A 21,158-nucleotide genomic window follows, 5' to 3' on the forward strand; every position below is an offset into this window, starting at 1 on the left:
GGCGGTCGCCTGCAGAGGAAGGCGCCGCAGTCTCCGGGCCTCGCCGCCCCACTCGAGCGCCTCCAGCTCCGAGGGCTCGCGGGTCCTGAGGGGAGGAGGCGAACCCCGGGCCGGGCTCTGAGCTCTTGGGCGCCCCCACTCTCGTTTTCGGAGCCCTCCACGCTGCGGCCGCTGTCCCCTCCGGACCATGGCCGACGACGACGTGCTGTTCGAGGATGTGTACGAGCTGTGCGAGGTGATCGGCAAGTGAGTCTCCACGCGAGGGAGCGGGAGTGTGGAAAAATGCATTTCACTGGTGCCCGCGCCCTCCCGCACCCGCTCCGAGCCTGCCCCCTGCCCTCCCTCCTTCCCCTCTGCCTCCCGCGTCCTCCTCACCCTGGAGTATTTATAGACGCGTACCTGGATCTCCTGCCAGGAGGGGCTCTGGGGGGGTTCTCCGCGATCCCTTGAGGCCAGCGAGTCGAGGTCGGCCACCCCATAAGGCGTGGGGCCGGCTGCCTGCATTTTATCTGACGGGTGCACAGGGACGTGGCAGAACCGATTTTATAGTTGCTTCCTGGGAACAGTTGGGGTTATTGTTACCTTGCGTGTACCTTAGACCATCTACAGATACGGCAGCTTGCATTTTGTTTGCTTGTGTGAAGAGAGAGAGAGCGTCCAGGGTTTTTAATTGTGGGGTGTGTGTCTATTGTGCAGGATATTAGACAGATGCCTTTGTGTTCACCCCATGCCCGGATTGGAGGGGATCGTATAAGACGGGGTGCGTCCAGTTTCGGCAAATTCTTCATCTAGTGCAGACGAACGTGGAAAGAGTTGGGGGCACCCGAATTTTTAATGCTTCGTTATGCAATGACTGTTCCATCGGTGCTCGAGGCTCCCTTCCACTGTAGTTGGGATGGTGGCTGGCGTGGTAGAGCCGTCTGCTTTGAGTCACCGGGCTGGTCTAGAATACAGAACTGACAGTCCAAATGCTCATCCTTTCATCTGTGTTGTATAATTACACTAGGGAAAAGCAGGGAATCAGATTAATCACAGTGCTGATTGAGAATTAAATCTGCAGTTCCTCATCTAATTGTCCATTCCTTAAATCTGTTTTGAATAGTTTCCTTTTCATTCTTGTCAAACAGTATTCCAAGTGCACAATCCTGCTAATTTGCTTGTGAGGGAAATGCTGGCAATCTGAAGTTGATTTCCTAGCTCAGCGTGCATTCTCTGGCTTTTGAAGTTGAGATAAGATTTAAGAGCAATTTTTGCGTATTTAATAGGGCTTACTAGATAGCACCATTGGAATACTTTACCTCGTTTTGGGGGAAGATGTGCTTTATTGTCTATGTTAAGGTCTGCATTTGGGAAAAGAAACCAAGACCTTAGAGCAGTTGGCTCAATCTCTTTTAAGTTGTCTGCAGTACTCAATTTCAATTTGTTTGAGTGCTGATAACTCACTTTTTCTTCCATATTGAAGTACTGTACTGTTGCCTCACATGCTGAAATTGTCGGTAGAGCTTGCTACACACTTTACTCAGACCCAGTCGCTACGAGGACGTGTTACTGCTTGCCCCTATTGTTCAATGACCAGCCTGGCTGTTAGGAGGAGGATATCCAAATGTGTCTGGTAAAGTCATTGTGGAAGTGCTCTAGAGCAGCGCTGTCCAAAAGATATATAATGAGAGACACATATGGTAATTAAAAATTTTCTAGTAGCCACATTGAAGAGATTAAAAACAATAGATGCAGTTAATTTTGATAAAATATTTTCAACCCAATAGATTCAAATTATTGTCACTTCAATATATAATCAGTATAAAAATTAATGAGATATTGTACATCTTTTCTAAGTCTTTGACTTCAATACGTATTTTACACTAACAGCACATTTCAGTTCTGATACTAATCTAAATTAATCTGTGTTTAGGTTTCATAAAATTTGCATGTGCAAAAGTAAATTCACATACCCAAGTTGTTCCAAACATATGTAAAAGTTTTGCAATAACGGAATTGAATATTTTTTCCACATTTAAATTAAAATGAACTAAAATTAAATTTAAACCTCTAAGTCAGACTAGCCACCTTTCAGGTGCTCAGTAGCCACATGTGAATGGCACGGTTCTAAAGAGAAAAATACATCCAATATCTCCTTGGTTTATTCACGATTAGGAAGCAGCCGGGGAAGGTAAATTAGGTGTTTCCCAAAAGCCCCCAAATGACTGTAACTGTGTGGGTGAATGATATTTGTTGCGTCTTAGTTACAGCTGATGTAAATCAACCAGCAAAGTCATAATTCGAAAATGGTGATATTTAAATGTTAATAATTATTGTGATGTTGGAAAATACCCATCACTGAATCAATTTTGGTAACTAGTTGTGATTCCTTAAGATCTGGAAAGGTGACAGTAGGATCTCTGGATCTTGAAAAGTGGTCAGCATTACATTAGCACAGTCAGTATTCTGCTGACTTATAACTGAGAGAATATTTCAGGCATCATCTCTAGTAGAATTAAATTCATCCCTTCTGTTATTTCACAGCTGCATAAGGAGGGAAAGCAAGCTAATTTTGAGGTGATAGGTATTCTGTGGCTGCCTTTGTCTCATTTGTAGCCTAAAAAATCTGACATGTCCAGTGCTATTTATAAAATGCCATTCCTTGAAATAAAGAATGCAAGACAGCCTTAGTGTTAAAGAATGTAGTAATAGTGTTCCTCACCCTGTGTAAAGGTTGAAGGTTTCTCCGGTAAATTGACTCAGTATATATTGATCTGAAAATTGAAATTCGTTTGAGATTTTCTTTCAGGGACCTTGACAGCATACATTTTAACTTACAATTTGTTCAATTATGGATTTAAGCAGAAAGACCTTAAAGATATTCACTCACACTGAAACCTTTTGGATTTCTATTCAAGTTCTATGGAATTTTGATTTTCTTTTATATCAAATTAGCATCACAAATTGTTTTTCACCACCAGGTCTTAATAGGTTTAAATTTTCACTAAGGCACTTTAAAATAGATTTTATTTTTCAAGGCTAATTGGTCACCCACTCACTCCCCTACCTACCCACCTGCTCACTCATCTACTCATCCACTGTATGCTTGGCTCCACTCGGTACAAAGGTGTAAAAGAGTTCCAGTTTAATCTAGACCCTGCTATGTGTTTTCCTTGGTTGAAAGGGAGAACATGAGTAAAGGAGATTTAGAAGTGGATCATTACTTGATATATGTTTTCTTTCTAGTGGCTGCAGCTTTTACCCATAAGGGTAAAGCCATTTTTGAGGGAATTGTGTATCTGCTTCATTATGAAAATTGAGAGGATACCATTTCCTTTTTTAAAAAATTAAAACTCTGTCCCCTAGCTCCATGTTTCTTATTTTTCAAAATCTTGTGGGAACTCTTTTGAATGCCTATTATTTCCATAATATCTTTCAGGTATCTCTAATAGTGGGACCTTATCATAGTCCCTAAACTTCTGAAAAGTATTATGATACAAATATAGATTAATGACTAATTTTTTTCATGATCATTTTCTGTTGCTTTTGCAGATTTAAAGTTTTGTAGGTAAGTGCACAGTCAGTAAGATTACATGCAAGAAATTTCAAGAAGATTCATCCAAATTATCACACAGAAAAATGCCTCCCTTTTGGCAGAGCAGTTTCTGTGAAAATGAATACCAAAATGCACACCATTTTCACCTTGTGTGGGCTAAACATTTGTCCTGGTATTTAGAATATTTATCAACCTGTAACTTCTGACTTTCCTGCTCTAGTAGGACATGTACTAAAATTGGAATGATGCAGCATGACCCCTGCTCAAGGATGACATGCAAGTTTGTGAGGCATGCTGTATTTGCTAACACCTCAAGAGCACTTATCATATTTAATTACAGTTATTTATTTATGGCTCTCTCTGCTTAGCTAATAGGGAGCTTCTTGAGGGCAGGAAGAGTGTCTCACACATCTTTCTCCATTAACACACTTCCTACAAGGTAGTGGTCACTCATTAGTTGTGGAATGAATTGAGTAGTTTTAATAAAGTCTCATTAAAAGGCAAAAAACATGTTTATCAACCTTGGAGCAATTATTGTCCCAAAAGGCGGGCATTAGTTTAAAGTAGTGGTTCTCCACCTGGTTGCATATTAGAATCACCAGGGGAGCTTTTTAAAAAGATCACTGCCAGGGCTCCGTGTCAGAGTGGTGAAATCAGAATCTTGGAATGGGTCATGCCACTGATATTTTTTCTTGAAAGCTCAGTGGTTCTCATATGCAGCTATGATTGAAAGTTATCAGTTTAAAACTTACATGATGTATATAATATTTGGAGACGGGCTTTTTAGAGGATTACAATTTTTGCAAAGAAGAATGAATGCTTTTTGGAAGGTATTGAAGGTAACAGACTGTCTTCTATGCACTTGTGTTTCTGAGCCTTGTGTAAAACTTTAGCTGCAGCCTGTGTTTGACTTTGATTTCTGGGGCCTTTTAAGATTCACATTGATTTATCACACTCATCTAATGCTAACATGGTGATTGTCTGATGTTTGGAACAACACAGAGCAAGGATTACTTCAATAACACTAAATGATGGCTTTCCACTATAATGGCTTAATTTAATATTAAGAAATTTATCAATTTAGTATAGGTTGTGTTTACACATACACTATTGAAAGAGAATGGCTAAGTTGCTTGTGTACTTTAAATCACATACGTGTGACTTCAATAATGCTGTTTTTCAGAGAATTGAATTAAATGCTGTCTTTGTGTAAATATGTACTAATAATATGTACTAGTAATATGTAAGATATATAATTCAACCTAGAGAAAAATTCAACTTTAGTAATTTATACTGAGTACTATGGCTTTCACATGTATTGATTAATTCAGTGATTTGTGTTTGTGGTACTGCACTACACTGGAGGATCTTTTCTTGGAAATTTTAACTAGATATTGTAGGTACACTAGTTTTTAATGCTAGGAAAAGGGCAAGTGTGAGCCTGAATGAAATGAGCATATTCCAGAAATGTGTAGTGTTCCATGAAAGAAGTACTGTACATGATCACAACGATAGCCAGGTAACAAGTAAACAAAATACAGTCACCAGCTAATTTGCTGGGAGCCCAGAAATAATGCAAACCATGGGGTTACAGTTGCATTTCCACAGAGGAAAAACCTGTTAAATACAGTACCGGATGTAGATTCCTGCAGATGGCAGGCCTCACTGGAAGTAGGGAAGCAATGTTGATTCCTGATGGTGGAGTTTGATTCTGGGGCTCTTTTGGCGAGTAACTAAGCTATGCGGTTGCTTTTCTGCATGTACAGTTTTTCATGTCTCATTTCTGTAGATTACTTTAGGAGGTGTCTTTTTCAAATTGCCTTCCTAAATATTCCTGTGGACTCGCTTAACTTTTATGTGTTTCAACATATGTAGTTCATCCCCTTCCATTTTTTCTTGTACCAGCAACAGTTTCACCTGATGAATTGTATTTCCAATGTCCCTTAAATTGTGTTCCTGAATATTTCTTTTAAATTGAAAATTTTCCCACCTCTACTTGTAGCTCTGCTCAGTTAATTAAAGAAGCAAGTATACTTCATTTTTGGGATCATGAGTGAACTGTAGCATTTTTCTAAATGTTTTTGTATTTTAAAAGTGATAGAAGCACTTTGTTTAAAGGGACTTTAACATAAGATTGTTTAAAAATAGTTTATAACTTAGTGCCTACTTTCTAAAGGAAATTGATTTATGCTTCTAATGTTAGGCATTTTACAAATATTGTCTCGATTGTATCCATTTTACAGAGAACACTTGAGATCAAGAGGGGTAGTGAATATTTTTTGCCCAAGATTACATAGGATTCCAACTTGTTCTGATTCAAGTTGTGAAAATACTATACTCTATTGACTTTCTTTGAGATAAGACGTCTTCATTTTCAACATTTATTTGCTGCAAATTTTGGTTGTTTGACTTACTAGTTACATTTCTCATCTCTTCAGTAAAGGTTTCATATACTATTCATTCTTTTATCTATTTTTTATTTGGTCTTTAATAAATGCCAACATTTGTCACCAAACTGATAATCTGTTTATTCTTTAGTAGTGTAAATATGGCATCTTGACCATCTGTCCAAAATATAACTGTTTGTAGAACTTTCTCTACCCCTTTTACTCTAAGTTTTTCCTTCCAATTCCTCTGCCCTAACAGATGGGATAAGATAATTACTTTTAACATGCCAAATCAGAAATAGGTTTCAGAGATAGGTATTTGTTGGGTTTGGAGTTGAGTGTTTTCCACAGGTTTGTCATTCCTACATACTGTGATAAAAATTCAGAAGTTTTCCTTTCTGACTCTGCAAACCATGTACTGAACCACAGCTGCTGAGTCTGAGAAAGTGTCTGCACTGTTCCCTAACACCGCACCCTAAATAATCAAGAGACTGAGTTGCTGCAGAACAGGTACCTAACCCCGACCATCAAGCAGATGGGATATGCTGCTCTCCTATTTGGGGGCTTATTTTTTAGTTGCAACTGAAAATGCAGATTCTGGAACAAACAAATAGGGCTTTGGACCATAGCTACTGAGTTCAAGATGCTATAGAACCCTTCTCCTTTCTGTCTGTCCCTAGGCCAGTATTGTATTATTGGTTGTAGAGCACAAGTCTGTATAGGGAGATTCTCTTGGAATTTCTATACTGGGAAGATTGCATTTCTGAAGCTAAACTGACTTACAGTTAACTTTTCCTTTTAATTTTGAGATTTAATATTTTTACTAATTTATCTTTATTAATGAACTAGTTTTTATAAATTATAAAAGTAATATGTGCATAGTAAGTTTAAATGTATACATAGTATAAGGGTAAATTGTCTCTGAGCCACCATGCCTGTAATCCCAGCACTGGGAGGCTGAGGCAGGCAGGAGGATTGCTGTGAGTTAAAGGCCAGCTTGCACTACAAAGTGAGACCTGTCTCAAAAAACCAAAAATAAAAAAAAAAGGTAAATTGTTTCTCTCCATTTTCTCACAATCTATATCCCTGTCCTCTCAAGCAGTCATGGTTAACCTTTTAGAGCTTTCAGACGGCCTGCTGTGGCATACATGCCATAGATTCGTCACCACTGCTCTAGCGGTAACCATTGTAATTTCTTGTATATCATGGGAGTTTTGGTGCAAAAAACAAAATGTGATTATATTTGTACACTGTACATAAATATTCATTTTCCATTAAAAATAACATATATGATGATCTTTCTATATCTATCAGTATATCTATCTATAACTCTTTGCTGCTCTGTAATCCATGTTGTGGACTGGTACTTTGGCTTTGGACTGGATGCAAGGTATTTCTAATTGAATGTTGCTGGGAATTTTAGCCTCAAATTTGAATGAAAGGTATGGAATGACAGTCAGATTTGGGAGTCATTTACTGTGAGTGAGTGTGTTCCTGGTCCTGACTGAACTGGGGATTGTGCTTTGGAGTATAATTCATAGAATCAGAAAAATCAGGATAGCTGGAGAGCTCATGCATTTCAAAGTGGGGAAGATCAATAATGTGAAATGCCAGCACACTAACTGAGGACCAAGAAAAGGTGTGGCTATAAAATGGAGGCAATTTAAAGAACCTATCAAAATGAATATGATATTTAATATTCAATCTCTGTGTGTCTGAAAAGCTAAGTTCCGGTTTCATTTCTGTGGGTGTGGCAATTTTACACTATCTTTCTGTGACTGTGTCTCAAAACCAGAATATTGAGGCAAAAAAAATGGCTTTCTTTTTCACTGCAATTATATTTTACAGATTTGGATGATTGGCTTTTAGGCAAAATCATTTGATTTTCCTGAAATTAGGCCATTTTCATTCTCTAGCTTGTGCATGACTATTAATTAAATGGAAGCTTTTGATGAAGTGACAAAGTAAATTTTTGATACTTTAAATTTACTTTAAGATTTTGGTGTTTGTCAAGCCATTGTTATTTTCTTAAATTCTTCCACTATAGAGAACTTATTTATTTCTTTCTTGCCTCAAGGGCTTTTGTCCAGTTTGGATGACAGTCGTACTCCTCCATATCTCATCCCTCTTTCCCCAACCCCTAACTGAATTTGTTTGTTGGCTTTTTAAAGTAGTCCACAGCTATTCATAAATAGAAAATTATTACTTTATTGTACTTAAGCCAATTTTTTTGTATCTAAGTGCCCATTATTTCACTTGGGCTTCTTGTGTTCTATTACGGGGCTTGTTGCACATTCTTTTTTTTCCTCTCTATGTTTTTGATTTCCTTTAATACTTTTTGTTTTGCTTTGTAACCATTGTTGTGACTATTTGAATCATTTACAGCTCAGAATGATGATTCTGTCCTGCTGTAGTTTAATGTAATCCAAAATATATTGAGTATATGTTTCAGGCTTTTAACCTTGAATTTAGAGTATTTTGGTATTTAAATGTGGAATGAAAATAATAGCATTTACCCATGTGAAGATTTTAATACATATTAAATGAAATGAAGATGATGTTACTAATTCAGTTACAGAGGTATGGCTCTGTCATGGTGTACAGATTATCATTGTATTACTGATGTTTTATATATTCTCAACTGTGTTTTTAGGAAACATAGATTTTTGTCCTTTCTGCTTACATATAATTTCCCCTGAACATATGGATCACCATTGCTTTGTGACTTGTAAGGCAGCCCCTAAAGATCTTATCTGGTAACCTTTGGGCATGGTGTGGCCATTTTCTTCTTATTTGTGGAAGGAATGATAGCTGCCTCGGAAGCTATTTGCATGGATTAGTGATTGTAAAATGCAGCATAAGTATTTTTTATTTGTAGAATGTCTCTGAGATACTCAAGTTACTTTTGGCAGTTAATACATAAGTTTCAAAAGTTTCCAAATGTGCACTCTCTCAGTACTAAACACAGGAAACAGGCCTATTGTGTAAATAATATGGTGAAATGAACATTGTTTTCTACCATGTGTGTAAAATTGTTAGTGGTGTTAACATCTAAAGATTTGTTCATTTATTTATCGATTTTCCTATAAAATCAGGGTACTAGTATATACATTGAAAGATTGTTGGGAGGATTGAATAATATTATCCATATAAAAGGTCTAGGGGTTGTTATTATGTCTTTAATTGCTATCATCATTATCATCCAGCACCTTTCTCTGGCTTCAAGGAGCTCTTTGTCAATGGGAAAGATGACAAACAGTTAAATCTAGACCTAATCTAACTAGACCATGAGTCCTGATAAGGCCAGGGTCATAAACTGCATAGCTCTGTAGCTGATATACAGTGTAGTTACATATGCAGTCAGTAGTTGTTGAATGAGTGTGTTAAGTGGAGAAATCCAGAGACTCCGTGATCACAAAGTAGGAGAAGGAAGTTGGGGAAATCTAGAGAAGGTGAGGCTTGAGTGATTTGTCAGTCTTCTCCTTGGGTAACTCATTTAGTCTTTGTAGGTCTGTTTCCTCATTTATAAAAAGGAATAGAAGAAGATAAGTAGGGACCATTAAAGAAACTTAAGGAAGTTTTAAAAATATATTTAAGTCACTTAGTATTTTTTTTAAAACTTATTGCTTCTTATATACATGGGAAAGATAGTATTATTTGAGTTTATAGATTTTCATAATTTGTAAGTCTGTTCTAGATTATAATTTTGCAGGGTTGTGAAAAGCTCCAAAGATGATGTTAAAAGATGAAATTTTGTATTCTACCTTTCAGCTTTGCATTTGAACATTGGACAAGTTAACTGTTCATAATGTGAAATTGCAGGACTGAGAAAAAAATCTCACATATTTATTAAACAGCCATACACATGATTTATGAATAAAGTGTTTTTCAATTCAACTTCCCTCAATTTTTTTTTATGACAGCAATTTCCACATCTTAATAGTGAACAAAATGAGGTGGAAAGATCCTAAATTTGTAGTCTAAAGTATGACTGAACACTTAATCTAAATTACCTGAATTTATACAACAGCATTTCATCAATTAGGTTATATTACGTAGTCAGGTGTAAAAAAGATCATGTTTATATTGAGTGGTGTATTTGAGCACTTTTATGGAAATACTTGTAAGGTTGGCTTCAGAGGACAGTAAAAGGCATCTTTTTCTATGATAATCTTTATGCAGTGTTATTTATATTGAATTATTTAGGTTAGAAATTTTTGCTGACTTTTCTATGAGCCATTTGTTCAAAAGAAAAGTTGTCAGACTATTTATATAAGAATGTCGGCCAGTCTACTTCTTAGGTTTAATATTCTTCCTAACTAGGTTTTCATCCCAGCAATATAATGTGACGTTGAATTTGAAATTGTTTTTAATAAATATTTTTCTTTAATTTAGTAACTTGTAAAATAATTAGATACTTGAAAAACAAACAAGAAGCTGTTTTCACTGAGCACTTTCTTTAATTTTATTTCATATAAAATTTTAAAAATTGTTATTGGAATATTCAGATCACAGGTTAGAGTGAGAATATAATCATCTCACATTATAATTAACATACATAATATTTTTAAAAGCATGCTAGGAAGAATAGAAAAAACCTCTACCAACCATACAGATTGCAGGCTATACTGTTTTTTAAAAACATTTCCCTCTTGTGGATGTGAAAGAGATCTGTGTAAATATCTATTCAAATGAAAATACTTGCATTATCATCACTGCACAAAGAGCCTAGAAATCTGGAGAGGAAACATTGTAGGCTTGCCGTTCTGCTTTTTGGATTATCCCCATTATTTCTCCCTCCTGCTGGATTACACTTCCATAATCTGTGACCCACTTGCATTAACGGTGTAGTGAGCTTTAACTTGACATCTGACTAAAGTTCACGCTTCTTGGTTATATCTGCCTACGTGGCTTCAGAATTAGGCCTACAAATATGAATGTAGACTTGAAGATCTTATTGGGATACTTTTCTCTCAAAGACTTATTTATCAACATAGTCCTAAAAAGATAGGTATAAGTTGGATTTGAAAAATGCAATTTAAGACTTACTAGTAGAAATAAGAATTTTAAGGAAAAATATTTTAATGCGCCATGTGACATCACCATTTGGCTTGCTTTATTGTTTATTCATTTTGTAAAAGAAAGGAAGTAATGGCTAAATTATTAACTACATGGGATTCTTATCCACATAAAATGACATAATTCTTAAAAAGCCTGAATTGCAGCTAACGATAAATAGGCTTTGTTGAATTTCCCTTGATTTTGCAAGAGTCATTTAGCCTTGTCTTTAAAACTGATGTTCTTCTTTGATTTACAAACCCAATTTTTTTAGCTCTTTATAGAACTTAGGGGCTGGGGATATAGCTCAGCGGTATAAGTGCCTGCCTAGCAAGCGCAAGGTCCCGAGTTTGATTCCCAGTACCCCCCAAAAAAAGTTTCAAAGCCTCTAGAACTTAGAACATGTTAGGTAAAAACATTAGGTAGAAATTAATGAAAAGATTTGAGGATTGAATTGTGTCTGTTTTACTGATGGAGCAATATAAATCTATTCTGCAGTGAAAGTAAAGGGAAAAAATTCCAACTAGTGTGTTTTCCTGTTTTTCTATATATTATATAATTCTCATTGAGCTTTGAAGTTGGAACTTAATACAAATGACAAATATTTGTGGCCAATCAGATATGAACTTACTTAAAATGTTCAACATCCTGTTTAGCTAGGAAGGTCTAGATTAGTAGTTCTCAAAGTATGAATCACCTGCTGACTAGCAGCAGGTCTGGGGACTTTTTAGAAATACAGGTTTGCAAGCCACACCCCCACCCTTGGGGAAGGGACTGTTATCTCTATTTTGGCAAGCCCTCCAAGGGAAATCTGAGGCACACTAAAGTTTGATAACCACTGACTTAGCACTCTCGACTTAGCCCATAGGCCAGATCAGCTCCACTCCCTGGCTAAGTATCATCTATTACTGCTTTCAAGCTATAGGAAGAGTTGAGGAGTTGATTAATTTTGACAGAAACTGTATGGCCCACAAAATCTCAAGTACTTATTATTTGACCCTTTCAACAAAAAGCTTGCCAGTCCCTTCTAGAGATGAAGCCTTGGTATTGTTTCCTTGCCCATAATTCTGAATTGCAAACATCTAAAATCATTAGGCTAACACCTGCATCTGCCTTTACACCTGACCCATATTTCTACAAACCCATTTCTCTCTCTGCTATCAAATTATTAACTCAGTGACTAGAGACTTATGAATGAAAATAATATACTACTGTGCCCTTTCCTTTTCTGCTGGGTAATAGTGGCAGCCTGTTTAACAATTCTGTGACCTTTCCTCACTGATTCTATACTGATACATCCTTAGCTTTTCTACACTCTAGTATAATCAGTGTAATCATATAATCTTCATTTCTCTGAAATCTTACTGCCTTTTTTTTACTTCCTCAAAAGAAAGCCCACATTGTGAGTGATGAGTTTAGGAATTCATACGAGCTGTTTTGTGTGCTCTAAGCCATTGAAATAGTGCCATCCCATCTGAAACATTGTAATCCTGGTCCTGAAGTACTATAGTCACTTGTATTTTACCAAAATGTTGGTGCACATAGATACCAAATATTGTGGGTAATCTTAGAACATTTATTGCAAGAGTTACAATTAGGCTTCCCATATCTAACCATATTTGTATCCATAGTTGGAATGTCATGTTACATTCTTGATTTTCCTTTGTACTTGCTCTCAGCCATTAAGGTAATTGGTGGCCAGCTTCACATAAAATCCAAAAGCCAAATTTTACCATTATTTATTATTGTCCTCTACCCACATCACTGAGGGAAATGTAATAGCTTTTGACAGAAAGGCCTTCTCATAGTCTCCATTTTCTCTGTTAGCAAGATCAGGAAAAGGTATTGTTTTTGGAGTTGGAATTCATGGTTGTACTTTTTCCTTACATGACTGATATTTTAATTTAGGAAACATGACTTGGCCAAATGATACTGAGCTATATTATTTGTGAGTTTGATGCCTGATATCTTTAGTAACTCTGGGATTGAATACTTCAGTAAGAGATGAAACACAGAAAACCATGAGTTTGAGACTGGAAGTGATGGAGTTAGCTCTTTCATTTAGGCTTTCCCAATCAGCATAATTCATACCTTTTGCCCTGCTTACTCATCCCAGAGGCGAGGTACAAAGAGAGGGTCATGCAAGGGCTAACCCTCTAGTGTGGTTACTTAGGTCTGTTGCCAAAAGCAACCTATCTACCAGAGAATTTGAACTTCACTATTTTCTGTGATATACTTTTGAAAATGCAATATTTTTAAAATTAAATTATTATTTGTAAGAGTAAATAAAATGTGAACTCTTTAAAAGAGAACAGTGTTATTGTCCCAGCCAGCACAACAGCCACCCACACGAATCATCTGAATAACCTCATCATTTCTGTTTTATCTACTTGAAATAGGGGTCAGGGGTAAGGATGATGAAAGCTTGGGAAATCATACAGCACTTTAGGCAAGAGAAATGCTCTGGTGATTCTTGCTGTGTTATCTTCCCATCATGTGCAGAGGTGTCTGGGACAGCCCCACAGAGCTGAAGGTATGCTTTAATAATTCCCTTCACTTCCTTGGCTGCTGGCTGTACTTGAGAGCTGGGTGCTACTTTCAGAGCAGCAATTACGGTAGACAAACTCTGCCAAATATGTGGATTTTGAGCCATTTAAGGCTATAATATGCAGACTAATACTTTTCTTAGTAAGCAGAGCGTGTGCTTTAAGGGTTCTTATGCTGTGGTATCTGATTAAGGTTCATTATGAAATAGATACTACACGAAGATCTCCACATGACAAACTTATTGGAGCTTGTATACTTTTAATATCATGCATTTCTTTAATATATATTTCAAGCTTTATTAGGTCAGGATTCTTTGTTGTTATAGTCATTGCTGTATCTCTCCTACCAAAGAAAATGTCTGAGATATAATAGATATTTAATATATAGTTGTTAAATCAATTCAGAGAAGGCGAGGACAACACAAAAAGAATCAACAGAGCATTTCTCTTGCCTAAAGTTTGGTATGATTTCCCCAGCTTTCAGTATCACCTACTTTTGACCCCATTTTAGGTCAGAAGTTCATATTTTCCTTTAGTGCTAAAATTTTCCTGCTTCAAAGCCACTGAATTTTCAAACTAATCCTTTGAGATAGGTTAGTAGACTTAAAATTGTACCATAGATCCTGAACATATTGGTGAAATCCTAGACAACACTTAGTTTCCCTAATTAAGATCTGTAACATCATTGCTATAATTAAGTCAGATGAAGAAAAGGTTTCTAAGGTTGAAATGGAAAGGAGAATTTTACAGTGAGTAAAGCTATTACTAACTGGCTTATTTGATCTGTGTAAAACTGTTTCCTCATTTGTGAAATAGAGTCAATAGAATCTACCTGACAGGATTGTTATGATAATAAGATGGTGAGTACTAAGCAAGGTCCTTGGAGCCTTGGAAGTGCTCAATAAACAAGTTGTTTCCATCATCATAGTAATTTAGGTGCCTCCTGCTTCCAGATGTTACACTAATTACCCTTTCCTCTCTCCTTGCTGGATCACTCATGATTCCATCTGGGACATCTGAGCTGAGTCATGAGGCTGTACTTGACTTTGTCACATAGCCAGTCCCACTTGACCTTAATTAAAGGTAGGTAATATGGTAACCACTAGCCAGATGCAGCTATTTCAAGTTAATTAATATTAAACAAAATAAAAATTCATCAAACAAATATTTCTGCAAAGAAGAATTACAAATGGCTAATAAACATGTGAAAAGGCATATATCAAATCATTATAGAAATGCAAATCAAAACCACAATGAGATATGATTTCACACACATTAGGATGACTAGAATCAAAGAGATGGACAATAACAAATGTTGGCAAGATTGTGGAGAAATTGAATGTCTCATACACCACTGGTGTTGTGTTTTGTATATGAAATGTCCCCATAGTCTCATATGGTACAGTGGAGCAATGATCAGAGGTGAGGCTGTGGTGAAGTGATTGGATCATGAGAGCTCTGAGCTCATCACTTGATTAATCCATTGATGAACTCATAACTTGATAGGCTGTCAGAAGGTAATGGAAACTTTGGAGGTGAGACCTAGTTCAGGGGAGTGGATCCTTGGGGGACATGAACTTAGGAGCTGAATCTCTTTGGCTGCTACTTCTCCTCTTTCTCTTCCTCTCCTTTTCCCCGCTCATCCCCCTTTGCCTCCCTCCCTCCCTCCTCTCCCACTCTTTCTGCTCTTGCCACCATGGAGTAAGCAATTTTGCTGTCCACACCCATAGACCATGATGGCCTCACAAAAGTCAATGAAACAGTGGGACCAAATGACCACACACTTAAATCTTTGAAACCATGAGCAAAAATAAACCCTTCCTCCAAATTTATTTTCCTAGGTATTTTGTCACAGCTACAGAAAGCTAACACAACTGGCAAGAATATATAATGACATAATCACTGTGGAAATGTGCTGCAAATTCCTCAAAAAGTTACAGTTTCCATATAACCCGGAATTCTACTCCTAGGTATATACGGAAGAGTACAAAAAACATTATAAATAAACTTATACACAAATATTCATAGTAGTATTATTCATAATAGCCAAAAGGTGGAAACTCCAATGTCCAAGATGGATGAATGGATAAACAAAATGTGGTAGTTGCATACAGTGGAGTATAGTTCAGCTATAAAAGAAGTAAGCAACAGATATACTCTTCAACATGGATTAACATTTAAAACATGTTAAGTGAAAAAAGGCAGATATGAATGGCCACATATCATATGATTCCATTTGTATGAAATGTTCAAAATAGGTAAATCTGTTGAACAAAAATTAGATCAGTGGTTACCATGGGTTGGGAAGAGAGGAACTCAATGCAAGACATTCTTTTAAAAATTTCGGTTCTTTAGTCACATCATATCAGCTGTGTTTTAGTTGCTCCATAACTGTACGTAGCTTGTGGCTACATGGTAGACTGCACAGATTTAGAACATTTCCATCACCATTAAAAGTTCTGTTACACAGCACAAACCTAGAAGTCCTAAGATTCTCACTCTGGATCCAAAAAAGAAGTAAGAGGAGGAGAAGGAGAAAAATGATTATTTGAAAATCCCAGAACTGAAGCCAGGTTGTGCTTTGTACCCCCAAAACTATTTTTTTTACTTCATTCTCCCAACAAATGTATGTGGTGTGTATGATTATGCTCATGTTTCATAAATGAAGTGGGTGAGACTTTACTGAGATTTATATAGCTAGGGAAGGCACAGCCAAGTTTTTAATATAGGTTAGTTACTCCTCAGGTCCTTAACCTCTTTGGTACATTGTCTCTCTTTGTTTGTGGTTTTTGGCTTTCTTGTCATCCATCTTCCATCCCACATTGTTGCTAGGCCAGTAAGAGCTATTTACAACACTCTAAATGCTCAGTTCTTTTGTGCCATAGCAGATGCTAGTCCTCCTTCCTCCTGCCTTCTGCCTATACTAGTATGTGCATATGTACACATTGACTCGTCTTACTTGTCTGAGAGCTTAGTGCAACTATCTCCTACATTGTGAAGCTAGCCTCACCAGCACTTTTCCCCGTTTCATTTCTAACTCTTCCCAGGGTTAAAAGGTATCTATCTACTAAGGAAACAATTATATCAAGTAGTTTTTAGGAGCTGCTGTCTCACCTACTACTACTGTTTTGGCGACTCTAACAAGGAAGTAATCTTCTAGTCCAGGTCCTTGGCTTCAATTTATATATCACCACCTTTCCATTCACAGGCATCTTTAATCTTCACCCTCACTGCTATAATACTTGATTGAACTTTGCAATTTTTTGTTTCTTATATTTTTTTGCTTAATATCTTTCAACTTGATGAAATACCATCATGTTTTCAATTTTTTTTTTTTGTCCATAAAAATCTTAATGAAAAAGAAACGTGAAAGAATTCTGAAGTTCTTTCATGGCTTTGTGGGATTCTGAGGTTGTCTTGTTCTAACTTTAGATTAACATCATTTTATGCTCTGCATTTGGTAGTTTCTGGAGAAATTAAATTAAAATGGGAGAAATTAAATTAAAATAGGAATTAAATTAAAATGAGAAATTCCCATTAAAATAGAAAGTAAATATCAAGACCATGTATAGTATGCTGAATAATGGTCCCCCAAACATGTCCACATCTCAATTCTTGAAACCTGTGAATGTGTTACCTTACATAGTGAAAGGATATTACATGTGTGATAAAAGATTGAGATGCATAGATTATCATATGCTATTTGTTTTGGCCCTATTTAATGACAATGGTTCTTATAAGAGGGAGGCAGTGTGCTCAGACTCAGTAAAAGTAAACAAAACAGTGGAACCAAACAGGGGTTGGAGTGGAATACTTTCAAGATGGAGGAAGAGGAAGCCAAGGCATGCAGACAACCTTTATAAGTTAGAAAAGTCAGGAAAATGGATTATTCCCTGAAGCAAACACCTTTTTTTAGACTCCTGACCTCCAGAACCGTAAGAGAAGAAATTTGTGTGTTTTAAATACACTGAGATTTTGGTAATTTATTATAATAACAATAGGTAATTATAAATATACCATGTACAAAATTGTTTTTATTATACCCTTTGAATTAATTAATGGTTCATGTAGATATGATACAGTTTTTTAGGTCTTAAGGCCATTCCCTAAGGCCTTGTGCTCCAGTGGTCCCAGAACCCAGGTCCACTCTCCATGGCTTCAAGCTCTAATACTAACCTCTTGGAACCAGGTCCCCAGCTGACTCAGCACTCATGCCTGCCTAAAACAGCAAAACTCCAATCCAGCTCCCACATATGTAGGTTACAGGTCCACTCTTCACAGTCTGAGGCACCAAGCCTGTTCCATGGGCCCAGGTGCCAGGCTCATCCCACTGTCAGGCCATCCCTTAGGACTCAGGCTCAGGACCCAACCTAACACCTGACTGGTCTAGACTACTATGATTAAAAGATGATTTATGTAATCCTCATGGTAACCACAAGGAAAATCTATAGTAGGTACATAAAAGATGAGAAAGTAATCGAAGCACACCACTGTATGAACCCCAGATTCTCACCAGCCCTCATAGACACAGGCTGAGGTCTTGTCCCTGTATTACTAGTCAGTAGGCCCACCTCAGTGGATCTCAGCAATAGGGTAGGCCTTGTGAAACTAGACACCAAGCCAGCTCACGGGAAACTCGCTTCAGCAGTCCCACCCATGCATTCTGACAGATAGCACTCCCCAGATTTCTGGACAGCGAGATTAGTGGGGATTTTGCTACTGAAGGCAGTCTGTAAAGACTACCAAAAATTACTACTTCAGATGTGCAGACACCAAATCTGTCCCATAAGGATTGGAATAATCAGGAGAACACAATACCACCAAAATATCAAAACAAAGCACCAGTAACCAATCATAAAGAAATGAAGATCTAAAAACTGCCTGATAAGCAGTTCAAAATTATTTTTTCTAAAGAAAGTCATTGTGCTCACTTCAGCAGCACATATACTAAAGAAAGTCAGTAAACTACAAGAGAATACAAATAGCCACTAAATAAAGGAAAATAATACATGAACAAAGTGAGAAGTTCAATGAAAATAAAACCATTAAAAAATCCAGTGGAAATTCCGGAGCTAAAGAACACAATGAATGAAATGAAAAATTCCATATAATGTTTCAATAATACAGTCTAGTACAAGAAAGAATCAGTGAACTCAGAGATTTAAAACCAGTCATTTGAAATTACCAAGTCAAAGAAATAACAACAACAAAAAAGAAAGCATGAAGGACTTATGGGACAGCATCAAGTGAACTAATGTATGCACTATAGGATTTCCAGAAGGAGCAGAAAAAGATAAAGCTTATTTAAAGAGAGGTCAGAAAACGTCCCATATCTGAAGAGGCAAATGAACATCCAAATACATGAGGTCTAAAGAGCCTCCAAATAGGTTAAATATAAAGGGGTCGTCACTGTGGCATATTATAATCAAATTCTCAAATGTCAAAAAAAAAAAATTGTTGAGAACACAATAAAAAAGCAACTCATAACCTTAACAGGGAACCATCATAAGACTACCAGTAGATTTCTCAGTAGAAACCTTGCATGTGAAGAGAGAGGGGGAAGATATACTCAAAATGATGAAAGGAAAAAACTACCAATTATGAATACTTTATCTGGAACGGCTGTCCTTCAGAAATGAAGGAGAGATAAAAATTTTCTCATGGGAGTTCATCACAACTAGACCTGCCTCATAAAGAATATTAAAGGAAGTTCTTCAAGTTGAAACTAAAGGACTCTAACTAGCAACATAAAAACATATGAAACTATAAAACTCACCCTAAAAGTAGGAATAAAGTCAAATTTAGAATACTCTAATACTATAATGATGGTACATAAATTACTTTTAATTCTAGTATAAAAGTTGAAGATAAAAGTATAATTAGTTACAATAATTTGTTAAAGGATACACAATATATAAAAGATGTAAATCTTATCATGAATAACATAAAAAGAGAAGTTAATTTTTTAGATGTAATCCAAGTTCTAATTAGCTTAAAATAGACTTATGATTAAAAGATGGTTTGTGTAATCCTCATGATAACCACAAGAAAAATCTATAATAGGTGCATAAAAGATGAGAAAGTACTACAAAAACTAATCAACTACCAAAAAAGACATCAAAAGAGAGAGAATGGGAAAAAGGAACTACATAACAGAAAATAAGATGAAAAATAGCAATATCTTGCATATTGGTAGTTACTTTAAATGTAAATGGACTAAATTTTCTAACCTAGACATACAGTGACAGAATGAATCAAACAACAAGATCCAACTATGTGCTATCCCCAAAAATTTATTTTAGCTATAAGAACACACAGGGCCAGGGATATAGCTCAGCAGTACAGCAAAAGGTCTTGAGTTTGATTCCCAGTTCAAAAAAAAAAAAAAAAAAACAACATAGGCTAAAAGCAAAGGGATGTTTACAGATACTACTTGCAAATGATAACAGAAAGAGAGCAGGGTGATATAGACTGTAACTCAAAAACTATTACAAGAGATAAAAGATTATAATTATAAATAGATCAAATCAAGATGCTATAACTTCTGTAAATACTTATGCACCCAATATCAGGACATCTGACTGTAGAAAGCAGGTATTGACATAAGAGAAAGAAATAGGTAGCAATACAGTAATAACACATTTCAATATCCTGCTCTCAACAATCGATTAATCATCCAAATAGAAAATCAATAAAGAAACAACAGAGTTGAATAATAGTCTAGACCAGATGAATCTAATAGTCATCTACACAATGTCCCATTCAACAACATCAGAATACATGTTTGAGTGCACATGGAACATTCTCCAAGATAGATCATATGTTAGGCCACAAAACAAGTCTAAACTAATATAACAAGATTGGAAACATATTAAGTATTCTTATAACCACAATGCCATGAAACTAAAAAATAATAATGAGAATAATTAGAAAATTCACAAATATATAGAAATTAATACACTTTTGAACAACCAGTGGGTCAAAGAAGAAACCAAAGGGAAATTTAAAAAAATATATTGAGCCAAATGAAAATGGAAACATGGAAAATGGAAACACAGCATACACCAAAAGCAACTCTTAGGAGGGAACTTTGTGGTGATAAATACCTACAGTAAGAAGAAGAGAAACTTTTAAGCTATTCCAAAAAATTGAAGAAAAGGAAACATTTCCATGCTCATTTTAACAGGTCATCATCACTCTGATAACCAAAGTGAGACAAAGATACTATAAGAAAAATTTACAGGTCAATATCCCTGATGAGTATAAATGCAAAAAAAATTTCAACAAAATACTGGCAAACAAAATTTAATAGCATATTAAAAGGATCATAATTCTTGTATCAACCTCAAAAAAGTGACAGGGAGACTGATTATTCAAAACAAAGATTTTATTCAGGAATAACAGTGTAATGCAATTTGGGGTGTGGGTACCATGATGAACCATGAACATATCTGGGAAGGCAAAAGAAGGCAAAGAGTTTTTAAGGTAAAATGAGAAAGGTATATAAGTTGTGTTGAAGCAGTAGTCCATGGCTACCAGAATCAGTGACAAAGGGGGAGGGTATCAGTCTAAGGTTAGGTAGACAATTACTGTATAAACATTCATGTGGAAGTATTTTCTTGAAAGATTGTG

The 21,158-nt window shown here is 36.2% G+C and overlaps 1 protein-coding gene across 1 annotated transcript in view; it reads left to right on the forward strand.

Annotated features, from left to right (window-relative positions):
* Cask (calcium/calmodulin-dependent serine protein kinase (MAGUK family)) overlaps window positions 1–21,158 on the forward strand; it is a gene marked incomplete in the record, with an annotated part of 363,168 nt that overhangs the window by 270 nt on the left and 341,740 nt on the right. Inside the window, 1 exon segment of the mRNA XM_005413251.2 lies at window positions 1–246. Within this exon segment, the coding sequence (XP_005413308.1) occupies window positions 188–246 (59 nt within the window).

The sequence above is a fragment of the Chinchilla lanigera genome, unplaced genomic scaffold (genome assembly GCF_000276665.1).
Source record: "Chinchilla lanigera isolate Chin_1 unplaced genomic scaffold, ChiLan1.0 scaffold00164, whole genome shotgun sequence".
NCBI classification, from domain to species: domain Eukaryota; kingdom Metazoa; phylum Chordata; class Mammalia; order Rodentia; family Chinchillidae; genus Chinchilla; species Chinchilla lanigera.